Source organism: Taudactylus pleione, unplaced genomic scaffold, assembly GCF_031769625.1.
Source record: "Taudactylus pleione unplaced genomic scaffold, aTauple2 ptg000611l, whole genome shotgun sequence".
Classification (NCBI taxonomy): Eukaryota; Metazoa; Chordata; class Amphibia; order Anura; family Myobatrachidae; genus Taudactylus; species Taudactylus pleione.
The window spans coordinates 2,373,708-2,398,109 of NW_028285013.1; the positions used below are offsets into that span (position 1 = coordinate 2,373,708).

At 45.2% G+C, this 24,402-nt stretch overlaps 1 protein-coding gene across 1 annotated transcript; it reads left to right on the forward strand.

Annotated features, from left to right (window-relative positions):
- The first annotated feature begins 228 nt into the window (after positions 1-228).
- LOC148480518 (fatty acid-binding protein, liver-like) lies at positions 229-13,579 on the forward strand. Its single transcript, XM_088454254.1, has 4 exons — positions 229-295; positions 4,984-5,156; positions 10,068-10,157; positions 13,529-13,579. Exons 1-4 carry the CDS (start codon positions 229-231, stop codon positions 13,577-13,579), a joined length of 381 nt encoding a protein of 126 aa, XP_088310380.1.
- The last annotated feature ends 10,823 nt before the right edge of the window (positions 13,580-24,402 follow it).

Here is a 24,402-nt window from a genome sequence, read left to right on the forward strand (position 1 = left end):
TAGGACTATTAGCTTGTCACATATATCACCCTATTAGGTCAGATGCTGATATCTATGGTAACTGGAAGGCAAACGTTACTGTTTCAGTCAGGCTGTAAAGAAGGTGTCATCACCTAATATCTAATCAGGGAGATAAATGAGGCCATTTAAATGCAGAAACAGCCTGATTGTGTTATATACTCTCTCCGTCTCTCTCTGTCTCTGTTTGGCTGAGGATCACTCTCCAAAATGTCTTTCGCTGGAACCTACGAGCAACAATCCCAAGAGAACTTTGTGGATTTCATGACAGCCATTGGTGAGTGCAATGACATCCAGCTTATATCATTATATGTTACATAAGAGATGTTATTATATGTAAACATGTCTGAATAGATATACATTGCACTATTTGGAGACAATAAGTCTGATTTAGAGTTGGACGTTAATGTCGTTGCCGCGTCTGTGAGCGCAGCTGCTTTGGGAAAATATGCAAATGCTCCAGACGCCGAGGAATGTACGGAGGCACCCACCTGAGGCTTTGCTAATCCAATCATATGCGTACAAGCACTCAACTTCGGTTGCAGATCCTTCAATTATCGGTCTTCTAAATAACCGTATGGTCGCGCAGAATGGAACTGAAATGCCGGAGACATTTATCTTGCGTACAGGATCGCAGACGCAGGGCGTGATGCCCCCAATCTGGTTGCAACACGCCTGCTGCTACTCCCCATTACCTCCCCCTCTTTGTCAATCACACTGCGAGGAAATAGTCGTGGTGAGAGACTACAGTAATGTACCATGATGCACGTGCCGTGTGACTCAGACGCATGCGCAAAGGGCTGATTATCGCTCAACTGCGAAAAACATCGGCATAGGGTACAACTTTGAATAAGGTCTTATTTATTATAGGGGCAAATTTTCTAAGATGGGAGTTCTATTAAGAAGTGATGCCACCCATAGCAACCAATCAGATTCCAGGTATTATCTTCTAGAAGGTCCTAGATAAATGAGAAGTAGAATCTGATTGGTTGCTATGGGCAACATCATAGTAAATTTATCCCTAAGTCTCTTGGCAGCAGACAAAGCATAGAGTACCACCCGAACTACCCTTTGTCCTGCTTGTTTCAATGGCTGACTTGGTCACGTGACTTCCATGGTAAAAACCTCCTATAAACATACAGTAGTTGAATCCTGATTATATGGGCTAATTAGGACACTTGAATTATGAGGCAGAACACTAAATTATACCTGTATGAGTTCTCTAAACACCTCCATGACTTTCAATATACTATCTACAGTAGGGATGACATGATCCAAAAATATTGCCAGAGTGACGTTGGCTAGATAATATGTTAGTGATATGTGATTTATTAATGAGACAGATAGAGAACCAGGCACCACTGTATATGTTTTATATCTACTTGTTATTCCTTGTTTGTATAGTATAGTCCCAGCACATTCCATTTTCCTGTAACAGGAGGCCTATTCACCAACACTAAATGGCCCGGTATCCATGCGGAAACGTTATTTTAGTTACCGGGCCATTCATCATCAGGGGTTCGAAAAGGACCCCTCATATTCAGCAGACTCCAAAAACTGAAAGTTCTCAGAGTTTGCCTGCGAGAACAAGCGCCATCCTCAGATGGAACTCGTTCTCGGATCCCCGCTTCTTCCTATGGGAAGGAGTTTTGGGGATGTGGAGAGGTATCTGAGGGGATCCCTCCGCCGCCTCCTCACTACCTCCACGGCGGCTGTGTGCATGCATGACCTCGGGTCACGCATGTTTAGCCAGGATGACGGAGAGGAGGTAAGTGACGCAGCTACTACTGTAGCGGCGATACTAACAGAGGGGACAGCTGCTTTTCGGAGTAGTTGTCCCCGCACCAGAGCAATGATAAATCGCTCCAATGTCAAGTTTCCCTCAAAGCGAGTTGGATACTTTAGTATCCCCCACAGTAAGATGATTAATTAATGATGAATAGGCCCCAGAGACTTTTATTTGAGCACCCAATAGAATCAGCTTTCACAACCACCTGTTATATGTTATGTACCTATACTGCATTGTATAAAGAGTCTTTACTCCATCTCAAATACCTTCTAAGCTCAGAGCCACAGTGGAGCCACTCAGTGTGGTTTATTTTTCATCTCGCTCAAGTTGTGTTTTTGAACACTACTTCCCATGCACTATTACAGTATTTACATAGGTATTCATATTTTTCATATTTAAATGTCACAGACCCATTGGATCTTTTTTTTCCAAATAAAAGCAATTCAATCATTGGAAATCGTGAGACGTATATGGGTGATAGGTACCATCACAGTTACATAATCCAGCCAACACGCTAACTCCCCGTGGGACGCCTAAACTTAAGTGGCCTAACACTTTCCCCCCCGTGGATGATACTTACCTTTCCCCGGTGTCCTTATGATCGGGATGCCGTCTGCCGGGATCCCGACGTCGGCATCCAGAGTCATGTTGTGATTTCGGTGTCGGTGTTGACTCAACGATCGGGATTCATGACAAGGATTTTGGCCAATTTCATGACATTCTATTTATGTCCTATCCAGTGTGTCTAGCCATTGACTACACATAGGTCAATGGTATAATTTGAAAAAAAAATAACAAAAAATATATTTCCCAATGAGTTTCACTCTTAAGCAATAATTTCACTCAAAACACACATTTTAGTTTTGGGTGATGTGCCCTAAGCTAAGAAAAGAATACTACTTACAGTAAATAGGTCATAGCATTACCCCAATGATGCAGGGTCCCCAACCCACCCCTGAAGGCACCGGAGCTACTCTCGCCTTTGCAATTAAGGTGGGCCTGTTCGAAACAGGTATTATCGATGCCCCGCTGCCCTGTGATCTGCCCAGTTGCACGAACATAAAGCTCTGTCCAAGATATATGTAAAAGTGAGCTTATACAAACGCAAAAACCTGCTCAGTCATTGAATAACCTAGGTCATGCTAACCATAGAATCTGTGGACCCACAATGCTTCTTTTTGGAAGCAAGTGTCCAGCAAATGTGTCTCAAGGGCTATGTCATGGAAGCAAGTGTCCACTAAATGTGTCTCAAGGGCTATGTCATGGAAGCAAGTGTCCACTAAATGTGTCTCAAGGGCTATGTCATGGAAGCAAGTGTCCACCAAATGTATTTCAAGGGCTATGTCTACTTTACATATTTTTGAAACTCTCTGGATAACCAATTATCATCCAGTTCTGGGGGTTTGGAGAGGCTACGGAAAACAGGCAGGGTGGAAACGTCAAAGACATTATATCCAAATCCTACTGCTCCCCCTTCAGGATCACTCCATCCTTGCATTGGTTTACACTCTTCCCTTTTTTTTCAGTATAGATTAAACTTATTTATGACTCTTAAATTAATCATTAGCCTGAAGGACACTGATAACTTTATATTAAGTGAGTCACTTTTAAGCCTTTTTTAAGCTTTTTATTACATTCTTCATATTACGGCTAAAAATGCAAATTCCCACAAAAGTGTAACTGGACGGCGCAAAGTGCGTGCCATAAGAAATATAGGGATGCGATCAGTGGGATGTGGCAGAGACTTTTGCAGGTAGGAAGAGGCTCAGAGTCCCACTGCAAACGCAGTGAGCCTCTGTGGTTGTGTCCTACCCCACAGTCTCATTATTTTATCAAATATACTACAAAATCTAATTACCCTTTTGTTGGTTTAGTTAGTAAATAGATGCACTCGAGCACTAAGGGGCATATGTATTACTATCCGGGGCAATGCCGTTATTATTAAAAGTTTGTATCGCACCAAACTTTTTCATTTTTAAAAACATTTACCCTTCTATGTACTAAAGATAACTGGCAGCATAGGCAAACGCAGGGGGGTTTCCATCTGCCCGGAAACCCCCCTACCCAGCACACACTATGACCACAATAGAAATAGTAATATAATAGAATGTTACTAGTGCTGCACGTTCTTCTCAGTATCACAAATGAAATGATTAGCACCACCTGTGGATCTTTTAAAATGTGTCAGCCAGTAATAAATATACATGTGCACCAACTAGGAGATGTGGAAAACATGCACTGTTATGGGTGCACTGCTATAGTACAGACCATCAATAGGGTTAATAATTAATACTGTATAATAATACACTATCCAGTACATAAGGAGACTGATATGTACATATATGTCCAGGGCAGTGTTAGGTTATTCTGCTGCTCCCTTAGACTCCCGGACTTGCTCCAAACCTCAGGAATGATGTCCACATCTGCAAAAAAACATTCTGCTCAGACAAGATGGCCCTACTGCCGCATCTAATGGCTTACTGTGATCACTGGTCCTGTATATGCTGGGATTATGCAACACAATACACTTTGTATGTAACATATTAAAGCTGGATAAGTGCTAATTATGCCCTCTTCATGGACTGGCCACACTCACTCTAAAATTAAGCATTTGGAAACCCCCCTCTAGAAATCCTGCGTTTGCCACTGGGCAGGGACAGCGATAACCTCCGTCCCTGCGTGATAGACCCTGGCCGCATCGGAGGAGTCTTTCACATTTGTGATAGACTCCTAAAGGGAATCTGACACTGCGCATGTGCACAGTGTCAGATTCGGGAGCCGGACGGAGGCTGCAGGAGAGGGCGTCTGAGCAGTGCAACATTCTGCAGATCTCTAGAGAGATCAATAAATGACTCATCTACAAATTATTAATACAAAAGTGACCCAGTATAATAGAGGATCTGCTTACATCTAAACCTTCCTATATATTCTTGAGAGACTGAATTATAGGATTTTAGGGTCGTGGGACTCTATATTAATAATGATACAGTCCTACAGCTCTCATATATCACTGAGTTCCCTGGTCTTATGCCTAAATAAAATCACTGTTCCTCCTGTTTCTGTCTAGTGAAAGATACCAAGTTATACATACTGAGCGCACTGAGCGTGCGGAGCTTTTTCCTCACACATCACACAGTATTATTTGGTTGATTTTTTTCTGATTTTTTTAATTCTAGGTATTCCAGGTGATTTAGTCGAGAGGGGAAAAGATTTGAAGAGCGTGACAGAGATTGTTCAGGATGGCAACCACTTTGTGATCACGATTACCACAGGCCCCAGGGTCCTACGTAATGAGTTCACCATCGGCGTGGAAACGGAAATGGAGACGCTGGCAATGGAGAAAGCTATGGTAACGATAACGCCTCTAGTATAATTTATTATCGATCTGGGTGCAAGGGGTAATGGGCAGCTGAAAACCAATCAGCTTTCAGGTAGCATTTATCAAGTACACACTCTATGAACTGATAGGTAGAAGATGTTTGGTTGCTATGGGCAACTTCTCCACTGGTCCTCCTCTCCATTTTTTTTCACCGTTTGATATGTCAACCCCATCAAGTCAGCAAGAAATTGCTGCATGTATTGTCCATCATTGACCACCAATGATGGCAAACATTATTTAATATCTGAATGCTGATGAATGATCTCTGGTCCATAGTGTCTGACCATCCTGTCATTTATTGGTTAAATATATATGTGGCCAGGTAAACGATACATTCGTGAATGAGCAGATCAATAAATTTGCAGATTAGGGATGTGCGCCGCCCGCCGTGTTTTGATTTTGGATCTGTACCTCCTTCAAGGTTTTGGATCTGGATTTGGTTTTGCAAAACCACCCTTGCGTGTTTTGGTTTTGGTTCTGTATTTTTTCTAAAACATCATAAAAACAGCTGAAATCACATAATTTGGGCCTGTTTTGCTTCTACAGTATTATTAACCTTAATAACATTTATTTCCAGTCCTTTCCAGTCAATTTTGACCACCTCACAGCTCACAAAATTAATTTCATCCAGTTTAGGCCAAAAGGTTGCATCGAGCTTGCAGGCTGGCTAAGCTAAGTGACAGCAGTGAGCGGCACTAACATGTGGAAGTTCAGCTTCCCACATGACACTGCAGTGTTAGCCAGGATGGCAGTTTAAAAAACTATACGACCCCATAGGAAGTTTAAAAACCAAGAATGTTTTCATTAATCAAGAACTAGGTCAGAGGCCGTAGGGAGTTGGAATATGTTTACAGACTGAAGAGAGGTAAAGGACGGAAAGATTCATTAGTATTAAATTTATTTATTAATTTAATGTTTTGATTCTTAAGAAAGACCGATGTAGCATCAAGTTCTTCAGTTCCTAAAAGACAACTTTGATCAGGAGGCGGTTGTTTTATACATCTAATAGAAATTACAGTGGCCTTGCTTGTGGAGGTGCTGCTAAATAGTACACACTGTAAACAAACATTTACTTTGTGCTCAGGGAGGTTGTTAGGGATAATGGGACCGACTTGCTGTTTACATCAGAGGAAAGCAGCCTGTAGCTCTCCAGCTGAACTACAACTCCCAACATCCGTGCTGTTTGATGGGCCTACTGGAAGTTGTTTGTCAGCAACGGGTGGTGTGCCTCAGGTTACCTCAGCCTGTTTTTTGCACTGTATGCAACATGTAAATATGTATGTAATGTGTCCAATATACACAACTAATTTTTGTATTCAACGTATTTGCACTTTATTGCACACATCCTGGCAGGAAGATGCTCTGTGCTGCTGCTCATATTTGTGGTCTCTCTCATGACACCCACCATCTACAATCTACATTATCCAGTTTTTCCGCTTAGAGTCACCTACATACAAAGGAGGCAGGCATTTTTTTTTAGTTGAACGGTTATTTATATATTTACATCCTATCAATTCACCAGGGTCCTGGGGCAACCAGTTTTAGTTGGGAGCAATGAAAAATTTTTAAATATTAAAATCTACCATGTTTTGCCCACCAAATAGACTTGGTGGTTCAGATTTTTTTTAAAAAAATGAAAGGAGCATATAGGGGATGCTGTCTGTGGACATAAAAATTTCTGGACATTTTTGGCATTCAGCAACCGTATGTAGAAGATTTCAGTGGCTGTGGCAGTTCAACTTCCAACATGGCACATCAGGAAACTAATGTTTTTATTATTCAAGAGGCCTCAGGGAGTTGGAGTTTGTATGTAGTTGAAGGCAGGGAAAGGAAGGTTTGATTAGTAGTCAATTTAATATAATTTTTTGATTCTGAAACAAATTTATGAGGGAGGGGAGGGGAGGCATTTACAATAAATACAAAAAATATTGAAATCATTTACATCAGTCCTTGCCCCAGAAGAGTCCTTGAGCGCTATGCCTGCTGCTGCTGCTTCTGGGAGTGGATCTTCATCCCAGAAGGGGACCAGGAAGACAACAAGTAGTAGTTAAAAAAAACAATTGATTGTTAAACAATCCATTGCAAGGGGGAGCAAGTATGACAGCAGTCACCCAGTTGCACAGCGGATCATTGATGACATCTATACTGGTATTAGATGTGCGTCCAATATCCACCAATAATGCAGTGAGTTTTAGACAGTTATTTGAGGTCCTGTGTTCCTGCTACCAAATGCCATCTAGATTCCACTTCACTAAAAAAGCAAATCCCAGCTTGTACAGGGATGTTAAAGAAAAGTCATTAGTGTCCTCCACAATGCCATTGTACCCACTGTCCACTTAACCACAGATACTGTATGTGGACAAGCAGAACAGTGCAAATGCAAGATTACATGACTGTAACAGCCCACTGGGTGGATGTATAGACTTTAGTGGCAACAACAGCTGTAGCATCTAAGAAACGGCAACTCATTGAGAGGCAGGCTGCTCTGTGTATCACTGGCTCCACTAAGAGGCATACTGCTGACAAACTTTTAGAAAAAAAAATCAGGGAAGTCATTGCAAAATGGCTTTCTCCTCTTGCACTCTCCTCAGGATTTTGTACTTCTGACAACGCCACCAATATTGTGAGAGCATTACAGCTGGGTGAATTCCAACATATGTTTTTCTCATGCAGTCAACTTGGTGGTGCAAATTATTTTTACAAATGACAGGACCGTGCAGGAAATGCTTTCTGTGGCCCAAAAAATTTCTAGACATTTTCGCCCTTCAGCAGGAGCATAAAGAAGATTGCAGCACCTGCAAGAAATGTTGAATTTGCCCTGCCACCAACTGAAGCAAGAGGTAGTTACAAGGTGGAACTCCATGCTTCAGTGGATGGAGGAACAGCAAAAAGCCATCCAAAGCTACACAGCGAACTATGACATAGGAAGAGGAGAGGGAATGCAACTTACTCAAGCTCAGTGGAAAATACTTTCCGTGTTGTGCAAAGTGCTAAAACCCTTTGAACTAGTCACCTATGAAATGAGTCCAGATACTGCTAGTTTGAGTCAGGTAATTCCCCTGATTAGACTGTTGGAAAAGCAACTTGAGAAACTGAAGGAGGAGTTTAAACAAAGTGATTTTATAGCTAAATTTATCTTTGATGTTTTTTCTTTACTAATGTAAAAGATTGCTTCTTTGATTTTAGATGCCCTGACTTAAGCCCTATATGCTCTTGAGCATCGGCTTTAACAGATGATGTAGATGGACTAGTATCGTCATGACTGGTGGCACTGGCAGCAGCTCCAGCCCTAGTATGTGCTTCCTGCTCTTCTCTCAACTGATCATTCTCCATATCAATAAACACGAACGAATTGGGGTACAGCACACAGGTCAATTTGTACCAATTTTAAATATTACACTGCAGCATCAATGACTTACAGTGTCACAATACGTGTTGAATATTACACTGCATTTCCACTTACAGTGTGACAATATGTTTTATGAATAAGAATAACACACTGCACTACGACTTATAGTGTTACAATACGTGGATGAAAAACTGCTGTCTGGCCGGCAGCGTCACCAAACAATAATAGCGTAGCTAGCACACACAAATAAAAAACCTGAAAAAAAAAAATATATTTTTTTTTTTGTGGAATGATAATTTTATTTAACTTTTATTATTTTTACATTGGGGAAGAGCACCCCTGGATTGACAGAGCACCACCGGATGAGACAGCAACCCTTTATGTACTGCAGCCCTAGCTCCTTGATGGACTGGACAACACAGCATCACCCCTCTATGTACTGCAGGCCCTTTATGGACAACACAGCAGCATCCCTTTATGTACTGCAGCCCCTTGATGATACTGCAGCCCCAGTCCCTTGATGGACAGGACAAAACAGCAGCACCCCTTTATGTACTGCAGCCCGCCTTTATGTACTACAGCCCCAGCCCATTTATGGACAACACAGCAGCACCCCATTATGTACTGCAGCCCCCTTAATGTGCTCCAGCCCCTTTATGGACAACACAGCAGCACCCCTTTATGTACTGCAGCCCCAGACCTTTGATAGTACTGTAGCCCCTTGATGGACAGGACAACACAGCAGCACCCAGTTATGTACTGCACCCCCACTTTATGTACTGCAACCCCAGCCCCTTTATGGACAACACAGCAGCAGCCCTTTATGTACTGCAGCCCCAGCCTCTTCATGGTACTGCAGCCCCAGCCTCTTGATTGCTAGGACAACAGTGACAGCAGCCCCAACCAGGCAACACTGCACCCTTTAGAAGTTGAGAACACACGTGCACATACAGAGCAGCACAGAGTACGTTTGTTCTGTACACTCTCCACAGCCAGAGTGAAAATGATACCGATCACCGGGACCTTTATAGAACCAAAAACCTGTGAGAATCCGACAGCGAGACAATAAAGTTTTGCCCCGTTTTCGATTCCGAGTTAGGTGGGAAAATCTGAGTCGGGCACGGATCCTACTCGGATACACTATGTGCAGGTGGGTCCGGTTCTCGGAGAACCGACAACAGCTGAATTTAGGGGTTCCGAGTCATACCGAGTCCCACTTCAGATCTTCCCGTGGTTTGGAACTCGGATTTTAAAACTGATCTCGGGTTTTGGATTACATTCTAATAGGTCAAAGTTACGTAATTTTAGCTGTTTTTAAAATAAAAAAATACAGATCCAAAAACCAAAATACATGAGGGTGATTTTGCAGAACCAAAACCAAAACACAAAGATGAATCCGGATCCAAAACCAAGACATGTGGGTCGGCGCACATTTTCCACAATGAAAGGGCTCACATTGCCACGTTTTACCATGAATGGTCCACTGCAATTCTCCAACAAGCTAGTTCAACTAACTGTTATGTTTCTTGCAGTCTACAGCTCAAATCGTGGACGGAAAGCTGGTTGTGGAACTTAAAGGAGTCACCTCTGTCGTAGAACTTAAAGGAGATCTTCTAATCACTGTAAGATCTATGCAACAGATCCTTAGGGAAGGCTAATTAAGAAAATTGCTTTTCTATCAGTTGGTTAAGTTACACAGCCAATTCTTAGTGCAATTGGTCACAGGATAATATCACCTGATACTGTGCCTGATTCAGAGATGAACCAGTGGCGTAACTAGGGTATTTGGAGCCCAGGGCAAGATGAAAAACAGAGCCCCATCGAAAAGTGGACATGGTAACTGAAAATGGAGGTGTGTCAACATGACACCCCCCCATTTCACATCACTCTGGGAACATTACTTTCCATTCCATATGCACATTTATGCCCCCAGTAGTTGTGCCCCTCTTGCAATGCCCACTGTAGTAGTGCCCCTTATGCAATGTCCCCAGTAGCAGTGCCCCCTGTAGTTGTGCCCCAGTATTGTCCCTTATACGGTGTCCCCAGTAGTGAACCCTTATACAGTGCCCCCAATACTGCCCTTTTTATACAGTGCCTCCAGTAGTGCCCCTTATACAGTGTCCCCAGTAGTGGTCCCTCTTATGCAGTGCCCCAGTGGTGCCCCTTATACAGTGCCCCCTGTTAAGCCGCTTATACAGTCCTCCTCTATGCAGTGCCCCCAGTAGTGATCCCCCTTATGCAGTGCCCCCAGTGGTGCCCCTGATACAGTGCCCCCAGTAGTGCTCCTAATACAGTTTCCCCCTATGCAGTGCTCCCAGTAGTGGTTCCCCCTATGATGTGCCCCTTATACAGTGCCCCCAGTAGTGCCCCTTATACAGTGCCCCCAGTAGTGGCTCCCCTATGTTGTGCCCCCAGTAGTGGTCCCTCTTATGCAGGCCCCTTATACAGTGCCCCCATAGTGCCCCTTATACAGTGCTCCCAGTAGTGTTCCCCCCTATGCAGTGCCCCTTATACAGTGCCACCAGTAGTGTTCCCCCCTATCCAGTGCCCATTATACAGTGCCCTCAGTAGTGCCCTTGCATCAGGTCTGCGAATAATGTTATATATATATATCACAATGGCCCTCGGCGGAAAAAAGGTTTCCCACCCCTGCTGTACAGCAACAGACGGAAGCTGTACAATTCTATGGTTAAAGAGTCGGAGACTGTAGACGAGAGGGGGATGTAAGCCATGGTCATAGAGTTGGGAACTGTACAATTGTTGGAGGAAGCAGAGATCTAACACAAGTCAATGCAAAACTAGTTTCTTTACGTCGTGATCTGAACACCTCCGGTAGGGTTAGGCTGGCAGTGAAGGGTATATACATATGGGCTGCAATCTGGCGATCCTCCTTAGCCTTCTTGGCTATTGGCAGCAGAAGTGCACCTGGTAATTATGTGATTGCTGTTGCTGGCAGCCTGTGTTTTAGATGTGCGCAGTGCTGCTGGGCGGGATGTATGACTCATCGCATGCATGCCGGCATTAATTACAGCGGTCAGATGTGCACAGTGCTGCTGGGCGGGATGTATGACTCATCGCATGGATGCCGACATTAATTACAGCGGTCAGATGTGCGCAGTGCTGCTGGGCGGGATGTATGGCTCATCGCATGCATTCCGGCATTGGCATTAATTACAGCGGTCAGATGTGCGCAGTGCTGCTGGGCGGGATGTATGACTCTTCGCATGCATGCCGGCATTAATTACAGCGGTATGCATGAAGAAAAACGCAAGGACAGCGCTCTCAGTAAGAACTGTCCTTTGCGACAGAGGGACTCCCGGATCTATGACCCAGAAGTCCCTCTGGTGTCTTTCTGCACATGCACAGAAGGACACGCGCTGCAGGATGGGCCCTGAATAGAAGCCCATGGGCTTCTATTGGGCAACGTCATTGCCTGCCACATCCAAGCAATCCGGGGCTTGGTTCATATGAGAAATGCGTTTAAACCCCAGAAAACTGCATTTTCTAGGGTTTTGACCGCATTTCTGACACTGGTGCATCTCGCCCGCTCTCTGTTGATAATCACTGCTTTGTTGCTAAGGGGAGATGTATCAAACCTTCGAGAGAGATAAAGTGCAGAGAGATAAAGTACCAACCAATCAACTCCTAGCTGACATTTTTTCAAACACAGTCTGTAAAGTGACAGGAGCTGATTGGTTGGTGCTTTATCTCTCTCCACTTTGTCTCTCTCCAAGGTTTGATACATCTCCCCCTGATTCCCTACAGATCATTTCTTCCTGACATTTCTACCATCAGTTAAAGGACAACACTAAGGGGGCAGAGGCCCTGATTCAGACCCGCTTGCTGCCGGAGGTAGCTCGCAGGTCTGAAGGGCATTTTTTTTTTTTTCAGTCCGGCCTCCTGGCCACTCGCTAAGCTGTGGGTGACAACCCACAGCTTTAGCAAGCGGCCAGGTGATGGTCGCGATGGTCGCGACCATCGGGGCTTGCAATGAGACCCTTGTGGTAGGGTCTCATCTGCCGCAAGCCCCAGTGAGCTTCCAGCTCTAATAGAGACGGGAGCTCACCACTGACATCACTCGTGATGTCAGTGGGGCCGCCCCCAAATGGCTGGCGTTCCTTTGAGAATGCCTCCATTTGGCCAGCCACCCCACCCCCCCACCCCCGACCCGCCTACCAAACGGGGCTTGCTGTCGATCAACATCGACAGCCGCCCATTTTGGATGCGAACGCCGGAGCGAGTGATTTCTCGCTCGCTCCGGGGCTCACACGTGCGCACTGCCCGGCCATCGACCCGCACGCGAGCGCATAGCACTTGCGAGCGGGTCTGAATCAGGCCCAGAGTGTGTCCATACCTATGGAACTAATCCCACATAGTTTTGACCCACCATTTGTCAAAACTGGCCATGTAGTCCCAATGTCAGGTGCCCTGCTGCATTTCCCCCATCAACCTCAGCCAGAGCAATAGAACTCTTACAACTAATAGTATATTTGTATATTTAGACCACATGTTGATTTTTCAGTGATGGCGATGTGTGTGTTACTGTGTAGTGCGGACCACACTCACTGCGGTCTTCACCACACTGGCTAACTAGGATGGGCCGGTACCGTGACCAGCGTCGCCCCCCCTCGCGCTGCCTGTCTCACGGTGCCCAGCCCCGGCGGCCCTGCCTAGTTACACCACTGCCCATACATCAGCACAGCAATTACCCGACCCCTCCAACACTGATTGGCGATCAAAACCAAGGGCATCGAAATTCTGCATGTTGCCAATCCAAATCATTTTTTGCTGTGGATCGGCAAATCGGAGAAATACATGTTGGATTTCCCTGATGCCCCAACCCACGTGTCTGGGGATCAGGGAATTGCAGTAATCCGTCGCTGATGTATGGGAGACTTTTCTTAGCTTTACTCCCAACTTTATCTCAGCTCTTTATTACATGATGTTGTGTGTTCACAGAATAAGTGCAATCACTGTGTATTTTATCTTTCAGGTTATGACGCTGAAGAACTTAGTCTACAAGAATATCAGTAAGAGAGTCTGAGAGAATAGAATTGTAATAACTGTCTTGTATTAAATAAAAGTTTGAAAAGTGACAAAAGAAGACTCTCATGTCTGTTTTAGCAACGCTATGCGAAATACAAGACACACATTCAGCGATGATGACGTTATGCAGTTATCTGTGATAATTCCGTTTATTGAAACTGTCATTTTGTCTCATTTAAACATATCGGTGTTAAATATGTTTTTCAGAATTTAGTAGAATACTGGGCCTATAATATTATGTACACTGGGCCTGCCTAGTATGCTATGATATGCAAATTCATCAAAACTAGGAATATCCCAGAAGCTGATGACACTAGTATTTATGGTGACTGTAGAGCTCCAGTGTGTTTCCTCTTGGCTCCCATCCCCAAGACTATGCATCCCACAATCTGCCTCAGATGGGGTCGGACCTCTATTTGCCCTACCATATTCACCACTGTGAACCCCCAAGAAAGACTATTAGCATGTCATATATCACACTGTGAGGACACATTTGCGAATCTAAGGCCCCCATTTATTAATGATCGCATATGCAATGCGATCAGGGCATGTCAGTAACACCCATGATCGCATTGCAATATGTGATCATAGCACCCAGATGTATTATCCGAGACATGCAGGGACACAGGCTCCGAAAGGGACCCGTCCCTGCGATGTCTCCGGAGAGCTGCCGGCCAGTGCCGGAGCTGCTGCGCATGTGCGGCGCTCATTGCCGGGTGAGGGTTCCGGGGAACCCTTCGCCAGCTGATTGTGCATTGCTAGCCCATAGGATACAACAGCTAACGCCATCTTCAGATGGCGTTAGCCAATATTGGCGATGTATCGCATTCCGGATATTGGTAAATCAGGCAGCATTACATCCCCCATAGATACCTGCTGCGGTCCCTCCTTCATACATCCAGGGGCTACTTAATATTTTAGGTTAACCCCCGGAAACGGGTGTTTTCGGAGATTATACCTCAAATATTCAATGATAAATGGGCCCTTAAGTGTGACTGGGAGGCAAACATCATTGTTTGAGTCAGGCTGTAAAGAGGGTGACATTGCCTAATTTCTGACCAGGGAGATAGATGAAGCCATGTAATAACTGAATCTGGCTAATTGTGTTACACTCTCATTGTCCCTCTATCTCTAAAAAGTAGATGAGGAACCAGCAGGTTCACAAAAATGTATTTGGCTGGAACCTATGTGCAGCAATATCAAGAGAACTTTGAGACTTTCATGAAAGTTTTAGAGAGTCCAATAGCATCCAGCTCCTATTGTTATATGTTACATCAGCAATCCTAATATATACAGCTCACAGTATTGTTGTCACCCATATTGGCCAGAGGCTGGCTGGCTAAATTAAATGACAGAGCAAAACAGCAAATCACAGGGACAACACAAGAGATTCAAGGAAGAGTATCAGCCTAGTCGACGTTGATGATTATTAATTGATGATACTATTATTTGATAATACTACTCTGTGTCTTTGGAGAAGCTGCAGAAAATGGGGCCTATATGCCTGAATGAGACGTTGGTGATGGATGGCCAAGCAAGATACAAAAGAACTTGAACACCCAGTAAACTACAGTAATATACAGTACAAAGCTTGTTAAATACACACAATCTAGCCAAAGCCCATAATGAAAAGTGGTGCATGATGGAATTGTCCTTGAAATTATGTTGATATTAAAAAAGACATGTACAGTTTAACAAACCAAGCACTTCAGTGCCAGGAACTGCCACTTTGTGGCTGAATAGCTTAGTTTGTTTGTGCCCCCACAAACTAAGCTAACAATGGGAATGGGCTTAAGGTGGCTAGCAGTGTTGATAATCATCATCACAGTTGGACGATGTCATTATCATCCTCATCACTGTCAATGTCATCATTCACTACTGTACTCAACTGCATATGCAATAGCGATTACTCACGCAGTTCAACCTACGATAGTATGCTAATCCATTGCGATCACAATTCCCTCGCAGCCCAGCACAAGGACGCCCACTTTACTCAGCACACATCCGTACTATTTAACAAGACTGCAAAACCATCGATCGGTACAATCGAGTACAATCACAGTTGCATATGCCCCGACCTTACTCAGAAATTGTTAACAACCACGCACGCTATGAGACCTCAGACTGCGTAGGCCATCGCAGTGGCTAATATGCACGCCCCTGCAATGGCGTGCAAATGCACTGGCATTCCTGCATTTCCCCGACCACCCCCCGTCACCACCCACAAACGCCCCTTCCTGTCAATCACTCTGCGTGTCTGCGTATCCTCTGCGATTGCAGTCCCAACCGCAATAGCTAGTTCACACACATGCACAGCGATGTATACTATTGTGCAGAACGCAACAATAAGCCAATTGTGCGCATATTCACAGTTGCATACGGTAATGAATCAGGCCCAATATTAGCTCATCTCCACTGGAATCCACCATTATAGAAATCTCTGTACTTTGTTGTAATTGGTGACAAAGGTCTTCCTCAGAGAATTTGCAGTTCATGTTTATGAACATCAGTTTTTCCACATTTTTGGAAGTAGCCTCCTACGTTGATCTCTTTGCTAAACACTCTTTCTGAGTACACACTGAAGGGTGGGCAGCTTAAGTAAACCAAAGCTAGTTTGTACAAGATGCTCCACACTGCCTTTTTTTCCTTCCAGTATTCAAAAGGTCTGTGTGACATGCTAATTTGTACATTTTCATTAAAATAACCCACCACTATTCTATTGATGTTTACTGTATCAGACTTAATAACGGTTGAGGTGTCAATTATTGTGGCCAATTCTTTTAAGCTTGACCAGATGTCATAATGTTTCACTCTAGTGCACTGAGGGCCTGACGATCGCACGGCAAAGCAGACTATGTCTTTGCGTGCGATCGCGGTGTGTATTTAGATATCCACCAGCCTGTCTTAAGATGCCCACTTTCCTTTAGTGATACACATCATCTCCAGGAAGTGTATTCAACAATTGGTAACATCGAGTAACATCGGACCCATACGCAACACTTGTGGCTGACCATACTCTACCGCAAGCAGTGCGAGTACTTCAGTGTTTAATTCAGTCATGTGACATCTATTATGATGCTGCATCTTAATTATGCACGCCTCTGAAACGGCGTTCAGATGCACAGACACACCTGCGTTCGCACCACCACACCCCCGTTACCATCGACCATCCCCTGTCACCACCCACAAATGGCTCATCCTGTCACTCATTCTAGCAAGGGGGTCTATGTCCAGGGTGCATACGCTTCCCCATCACATGGAGTGGTTTAGGCACGCGCACTACGTCTTATACGCATGCGTTGATTGCAAACATCGGCAGGCTATATGCGAATGCAGCCTAGCGAGTGGGTCTGAATCGGGCCCTGAGTTCACTCATCATCATCACCAGTGGGTTTCTTGGTAAAGGTCAGTTTTTTTTCTGGCAGCAGCATTTGCAGGAGAAACTGAAGTAGGAAATATCTTCATCTTATGTGCAATCTGAGCTGACAACTTGCATGCAAGGAGCTCTTTGCATCTCCGAAGATCTGTGTTATTTGGTCTTTGAAGATTGTGTTATTTGGAAAGAAAGATATTATGTACGACTTAAACCTATGATCAAGCATATTTGCCAAATGTTCTGATCCAATTGCATGATATTGTAAACCCTTTGGTCCTGGTGAAGCAAAAAAGAACTTGATCTACAAGTCCAACATTTCTTAGTTTATTCTCCTCCTTCAGCTTCTCTAGCTTTTTTTCCAGTAATTTAATTAAAGATATGACCTGACTCAGGCTGACACTGTTGGAACTCACTTCATTGGTTACAGCTTCAAATGGTTTTAATAGCTTGCATTAAACAGAGAGTATTCTCCACTGTGCTGAACTAAGGTAACGTGTCCCCACTCTTCCCTTTTCATGGGTTGCTATGTATGCTTGGTTGGCTTATTACTGTTCCTCCGGTTGTTAAAACATAAAAGGTAGAATTCTACCTGGTTACTACCTCTTGCTTCAGGTGGTGGAATGGGAAATTATACTGTTGTTGCAGCCACTGAATTCTTCTACATGTGGTTGCTGAATGCCGAACATGTCCAGACATTTTTCGGGCCACAGTCAGCAAGTCCTGCATGCACCTGACAGTTTTCAAGAAATTCTGTATCACCAAGTTTTTTATTTGTGCAAAACATGATACGTGTTCAAAATCACCCAGTTGTAAGGCTTGCACAATGTTGTGTTATTGGAAATGACAAATCCTGAGGAGAGACTGAGCAGTGTAAGCCATTTTACTATCACATAACTGAGTTTTTCCAAAAGGTTGACACTGGTATGCCTCTTAGTGAAGGCGGTGGTACAGAGAGTAGCCTGCCTGTGAATGAGCTGGCATTGTATACTAGATATTGCTGATGAAGGCAATACACCCACTGGTCACAGTCATGTAATCTTTAGTTTGATCAATACCTCTTGTTCACAGATCTGTATTTAAGTGGATAGTTGGTACAATGGCATTTTCTAGGCCAAGAATAACCTTGTTTTAACATCCTAGTACAGGTGAGGTATGGCTATTCTGGTAAGATTGAATCGATATGGAATTTTATAACGTGGACACATGACCTCAATTAAATTACTAAGAGCGCCTGTGATTCCAATATTAAAAACCAATAGACCAACTCACAGTTAATACATTTAATATTCATAAAAATGTAGACAGTAAAAAGCAGCAAATATAAAATCTTTCCACAACAATATACACATGTATCACTGTATCAAAATCGTCTCATATAATACATAGTATCAGCTGTACGAAATGGAATATTCCACAGACACTTTCCTCCAGGTAAATAAACACAGGACCTCATTCAAAATTCAGTGCTCGCTCTGAATGAGGGCGGCCACATCTAAAATATGTTCCGGCCTCCTGGCCGCTCACTAGGCTTTAACGAGCGGCCAGGATGATGGTCGCAATGGTCAAGACCATCGCGACCATCGGGGCTTGCGACAAGACCCTTGTGGTAGGGTCTCATCTGCTGCAAGCCCCAGAGAGTTTTCGGCTCTAATAGAGCCGGAAGATCTCCCACTGACATCACTGGTGATGTCAGTGGGGCCACCCACAAACGGCAGGCGTTCGCTTGGGAACGCCTGCGTTTGTGAAGCCACCCTCCTGCCATGCCTACAAAACGGGGTAAGCTGTCGATCAACATCAGCAGTCGCCCCTTTTGTAGTGAGCCCCGGAGCGAGAGAATTTCTCTCTTGCTCCGGGGCTTGCGCACGCGCAGTGCGGTCGCTGCGCGTGCGCACAGCCAAACATTGACCCGCTTGCGAGCACTCAAGTGCTTGCAAGTGAGTCTGAATGAGACCCACAGTCACTCAACAATGGATCTATTTGTAAGACCCTTTGGCATTGTAGGCGAACCAGTAAAGTTCCAGAATATGATGTAAACAGCATCTCTGTACCCTCTAAATCTTTAGAGCATAATGTCTAATTTATAGACCAAATGTGAAATAAATAAAGTTTATATTCTGTATTTGTCTCCAATATAGTGGTATAGGAGTATTAAAGAGCAAGGCTTTGGGGGAGGCAGCGTGTGGTCTGAGTGTTAAATAATGTGCCGGTGACTGATTACTTTACCCGGCTTCTGTTCCACCGTGTCTCCGCTCCCCTAGTCAAAGTCCTGCACCGACAGCCTGAACTCATATGTAATTATCACCCCTCCGGCAGTCTGTGATAAGGATATAGCTTATGAGCTTGTGGCCACTCTGTATACAATCCGCTCCTTCCTCACTGCTTCAGTCGTGGATCTATGCGGCCAAAGAGCATGACATGTGCCGCTGGCTGAGAGTAGTGGGTGAGGGTGTACAGGGGTCTGGCGTTGATAATCGGACATACCTCCCTTGGCTATGCCGGTGGAGTATGGAGAATAAGGTCCAAAGTGCAGTTCTTAACGCGTTTCTCTATCGTAGAAAGTTACTTCAGAAGGGTCATGACCTCAACTAATTGTCTAAAACTAGATGCATTGATATTGATACTGGACACAGATCTAATAATGCTAGTATAACCATCATTTACTTCAATGATCCGCTGTGGAACAGGATGGCAGCTGTCATACTTGGTTCCTCTTGTAAATGCTTGTTTCACAGCCAATTGTTGTTTGGAAATGACCAGTCTTCTTGGTTCCTGCAGCAGCAGCCCTAGCACGCAAGGATTTTGTCTTGAGAATCCTGGATAGCGGTGGAGTCAGTTAGCCTTTGCAAATTGGATGCAAGAGGAATAACTCCAATTATTAACGAGAAGGTTGATAATGAAGGAGTTGGATGAACTCGCTGCAAATGATGTAACAGGGTGGAGGTGCCTAGATGGTTAACGTACCTACCTCTACTTACTTTGGCCTTTGCATTTGTTACAGATGTAACGACAAATGTATGCTTTTTGGTCTTTGATTTCGGGTAGAATGTAATCCTTTACTGTGAATTTCATCGCATTAAAAATTCTTTATTAAATGTGTAATAGATGTAGGGGCCCACTTACCAATAATCACATTTGCAATGCGATCTGGGCACGATATTAGCTCCCATGATTGTATTGCAGGATGCGATCATACCACCTGGATGTAACAAAAAGCACCTGCAGAGACTGCGGCCCCGAAAGGGCCCCTTCCCTGCGATGTGCCGGGAGTGAAGTGACCACTGCTGGTGTTAGCTGCGGGGGCCAATCTCCGGAATGCATTGCATTCCGGAAGTTGGTAAATATGGCAGCATCGCATCCCCCACAGAAACCTAAGGGGGCTGGGGTTGCCAGTGGCAGCAGGTATCAGAGATATCAACAGCGGACCCTCTGTCATACATTCGGAGGATACTAAATACAGGGCCGCAACTAGGGGTGTGCAAGCCCCCATCACAGGCTGGCTTACTTTGCCCATCCGCTCAGACCAGCAGCGGTGCGTGAGCTCACTCCCCTCTCCCCTGCCGGTACTCCCAGTGGCCCTGCTAGCCCGATGTCCTTCCCTGCACCAGCGGTTGGACACTCTGCCGGCACCGTTGCGTGTCCCTGGCGGGTAGCCTGTCCCCCCCCCGGTGGTCTATTCGGCCCCTTGTCTCCCTGCTTGCAATGAGCGTTTGGTTCCCCCACCCAGCGCTCTGGACCCTGCCTCGCGGCAGGTCCGGTGTCCATTTCAGAACTCCTATAGTGGGATCCGGTGGTTTTAGCATTATTTAGAGCCCCCCCTTATGCTGGTGCCCCTCTTTTTAGTGCCCCAGGGGCCTAGCCCCCCCCCTGCCCCATTCCCTTGAGGGTCATTTCCCATCACCCATATCACTTTTCACACTCAGCCAGGTTCTTTTCACATACCCTCCCTGGGGCCAGGTTTCCTTCAGCCCTGGTGTTGCCCCCCCCACTGTCCTCCCCCCTGTCCCTGTGGAACATCATTCCCTGCTTTCCCCTGCTGTGCTTCATTCACTTTTCCCCCCTTGTCATACTCCCCCATAGTCCCATGGTGCTGGTTAGGCTAGTCACACATTGGCTTTAGATGTGCTGTCCAAATTTTTGTATTGGTACCCCAAAAGTGTGTATTCTCCCCTTTTTCTTGCAAGTTTTTCAGGTTGTTTGTGGTTTAGCTTTCTGGGTCGCTTATTGTTAGAACGCCCTGCAATTTACGTTCTGTCAGCGGGTCCCTGGGGGTGTTGTGGGTTGCTGTGGACACTGAGTTTTGTTGGGCTGGTTGCAGGACCCGTTTTCCTTGCCCCTCCCTACAGGATCTGTGATTTCTTCTTTGTAGGTGGTTCCCTTTTTAGGCCCCGGGGTGGTATCTCCTTATTCAATATTTGTCTTCGCCCGCCGGTTTTTCTGTCAATGAATCCATATCAGAGCCGGCCTGCAGAGTGGTTTTTATCAGCTGTTTGTTGAGGCCTTGTGGCTGATTCGTAGTTTTGGTTCAGGTATTTTGTTTTACTAGGCTACTTATTGTATCGGTATTCCAGTTGTTTCCTTTCCATCCGTAGGCATGCACTTTATGGGTTCGTTGGGAAGTGGTGTATTTGTTGATAACTGTTTATACATGGGCTCTGCGGCCTCCTGCACCTACTTTGAGAAATTCACTTCCTTTTACACTTGTGCATTTCCGCTGGCATTGCCGGGCCCTTGTTGCACATTATTTATACCACAATTCTCTTTATAGGGCCAGGGGGAGCAATGTCTGTGCTGACCTCCTCTTTTCGGATTTCGGGTGTTCCGGTGGTGCATAATAAGAGTTTTTCTATTCATGCTTGTTTTATTTGGGCTATTAGTTAGACGTGGTTGCTAGTTGCTGTCGTTTGCCGCAGGAAATATTGTTGATTATTTTGAATCCTTTGCCGGTGGTTTGTAGGCATATACTGTAGGTTTAAGCTGCGCACGGTGCAGTCGTTACTAGGTTAATTTATTGTGCTTGTCATTTCATCCCTCTGGGCAAGTTGTGGGTATGCAGTTGGCAGGGGCTGCGTTCAAGGGCAGAAGTATGGGAGACAATGGAGGCGCCAGCACTGAAGGGGCACCTCCACCATCACCCACAATATATTCACCCCACTTAGGGCTTTAAATATAGGGGATGGGAGGGCACTAAATGATAACTTGCCTCCGGGCATCTGGGATGAATTTACGCCACTGGCTGCATTTGGTGTGAGCAAGCCGTATCACCACGTGCGGTTTGTCTTCTGAGATTGAGGATGGCCTCCGCACTGGGTCCAGGTCCCTAGTTCAATTTAGTAGCTACCGCACTTGTCATTCATATACGGTCACTATTGCTACATTACAGCTTTTTACAAGGCAGCTGGCTTATCGGATTCGGCAACTTTTTTGATGGTTTCTGTCTGATATGTAGCACCCTGGCTGCTGGAATGACATGCGGAAGGTCTTATTGGCACTTTTTTGGTTGTTGGTATTGTTTGTTTGTGGTGTTTGACCTATGGAGCGGTCGTTTAAGTAATCGGCAGGGGGGGGGGGTTTCTGGTGTGACTCTCTAGGCTTGGCCAGGGCCAGATTAGGGGGGGGTGGTGACAGGGGCGGTCGTCCCGCGGCCCCCACACATGGGGGCCCCCACACTGTGACCACAAGCAGTACAGTCATTAATGGAGGACAGAACAGCATTTCACTGCCTGCACTCCAGTTCACCTCCGCGCCGTCCCTGCCCCCTCCTCAGCAGCAGCTCCTCCCACATCCTCGGACTGTCTGTCTCTCAGGCCCGGGCAGAAGACAGAAGTCAGGATTCGGGTGCACATGTGCCACAATGCTAGGCTCCGAAGGCCATCCCCCTGCTTCCCCCGTTGCCATCGCTATCCATTGAAGGTCTGGTCCCGTCCTGGCCCCAGTGGAGGAAGCGGACCCACTAGACAGACCAGATGCCACTCAGCGCTCCCGCAGTGAGTATTACTGTGCTCCTTCCCGGCTGTTTATACACCCTGTTATGTCTGCCAATGCAGCCTTTTCCCCAAGGGTATGCAGGTTCTTGTAGTCTTGTGTACTAATCTAATATAGGTCCAGGTAATTTCCAAGCAGTGGAGTGTATAATATATATTATATATATATATGTATATATAGTATCATAGAAAAAAAGGTGATGGCTCGGATTGGGGGAGCTCGGGGGGGGGGGGGGGTTGTCAAGATTGTGCAAAGCTGTCATCAAAGCAAAAGGCTACTTTGAGGAATCTAAAATATAAAACATATTTTGGTTTGTTTAACACTTTTTTGTTTACAACATAATTCCATATGTGTTCTTTCATAGTTTTGATGTCTTCAGTATTAATCTACTATGTTGAAAATAATTTAAATAAATAAAAACCATTGAATGAGAAGGAAAGTCCAAACTTTTGACTGGTACTGTATATATAAAATCAACTTTGAAATTTTTATTGATTGAGGCCCCCACATGTTTGTTGCCCAGGTGCCCCCACAGACCTTTATCCGGCCCTGGGCTTGGCGTGCCACTAGCAAGCAGATTGTTCCCTCTCCTCCAGCTGTACGGATGTTGAGGCATTTCGTTTGCGTTGTCTGGGGGGATGATATTTGATTCTTAGCCTGTCATGTGCCCGGTGTACATGCTGCATTCTGCGTAGGCTTTGTCTTGCTTTATTTTGCATGTTTTTGTATGCTGGCTCCAGCGATTTATGCAGTGGGGTTACCTTGCCCTTGGTATGGCAGATTCTCAGGTCGGCACGGAGGGCATCTCTGCAGACTTATTCAGTGGCCTGATGGGACTGGCAGACCTTCTGCGCGCAGGTTTCTCAGGGGATTGGGTCTTCAAGGAACATATTTTTGTCATTTTGTATGAGGGTATTACCAGTGTGGTCACTTTATGGCTTCTGTGGTCGCAGGGCTTATGGGAATCTCCTTCTTTTGTTAGTTGAAGGGTCTTTACGGCCCTTCATAATCTTTGTTCGCTATTCGAGGCCCTTAAAGTCTTTTTCGTACGGGTTTTTCCCATCGGTGCTAGCTCCCACAGACTCTTTACTTGCAGCTTTAGGGGAGTTTGCTTGGGTTGTGTCAAGGTGGCTTCTGTCGATTTAGTAGTTGCCCTTTTCAGTTTGGCCTTTCAGTTGCAATTTGGTTATGTTCAGGTCAGTGCGGTTGTAGTGTCCAGCAAGACTTTGTTTTCCTCGGGTTCATTGTTTCACTACACTTTGGTCAGGGCTTCGGCTTGTTGCGCAGGCTTATGTTTTCCAGGCTGACTGATTAGGAAGGGGCAGATGGCTTACCTTACAGAGGCTGGGGATCCGTTTATTTGCTCTGTGCTACCCGTTCCTTGTACATGGGGTGTCGCCCCCTTCAGTCGGGCCCAGTGTTAAGTATGTGCCATTTTAATTCCTCTCTTCAAATTAGCTTAA

Excerpts from the sequence above, each read along its gene's own strand:
- LOC148480518 (XM_088454254.1), top strand. The coding sequence starts at position 229 with ATGTCTTTCGCTGGAACCTACGAGCAACAATCCCAAGAGAACTTTGTG. Across the intron at positions 296-4,983 it reads GGATTTCATGACAGCCATTG|GTATTCCAGGTGATTTAGTC; the intron begins GTGAGTGCAATG and ends TTTTAATTCTAG. Across the intron at positions 10,158-13,528 it reads AAGGAGATCTTCTAATCACT|GTTATGACGCTGAAGAACTT; the intron begins GTAAGATCTATG and ends TTTATCTTTCAG.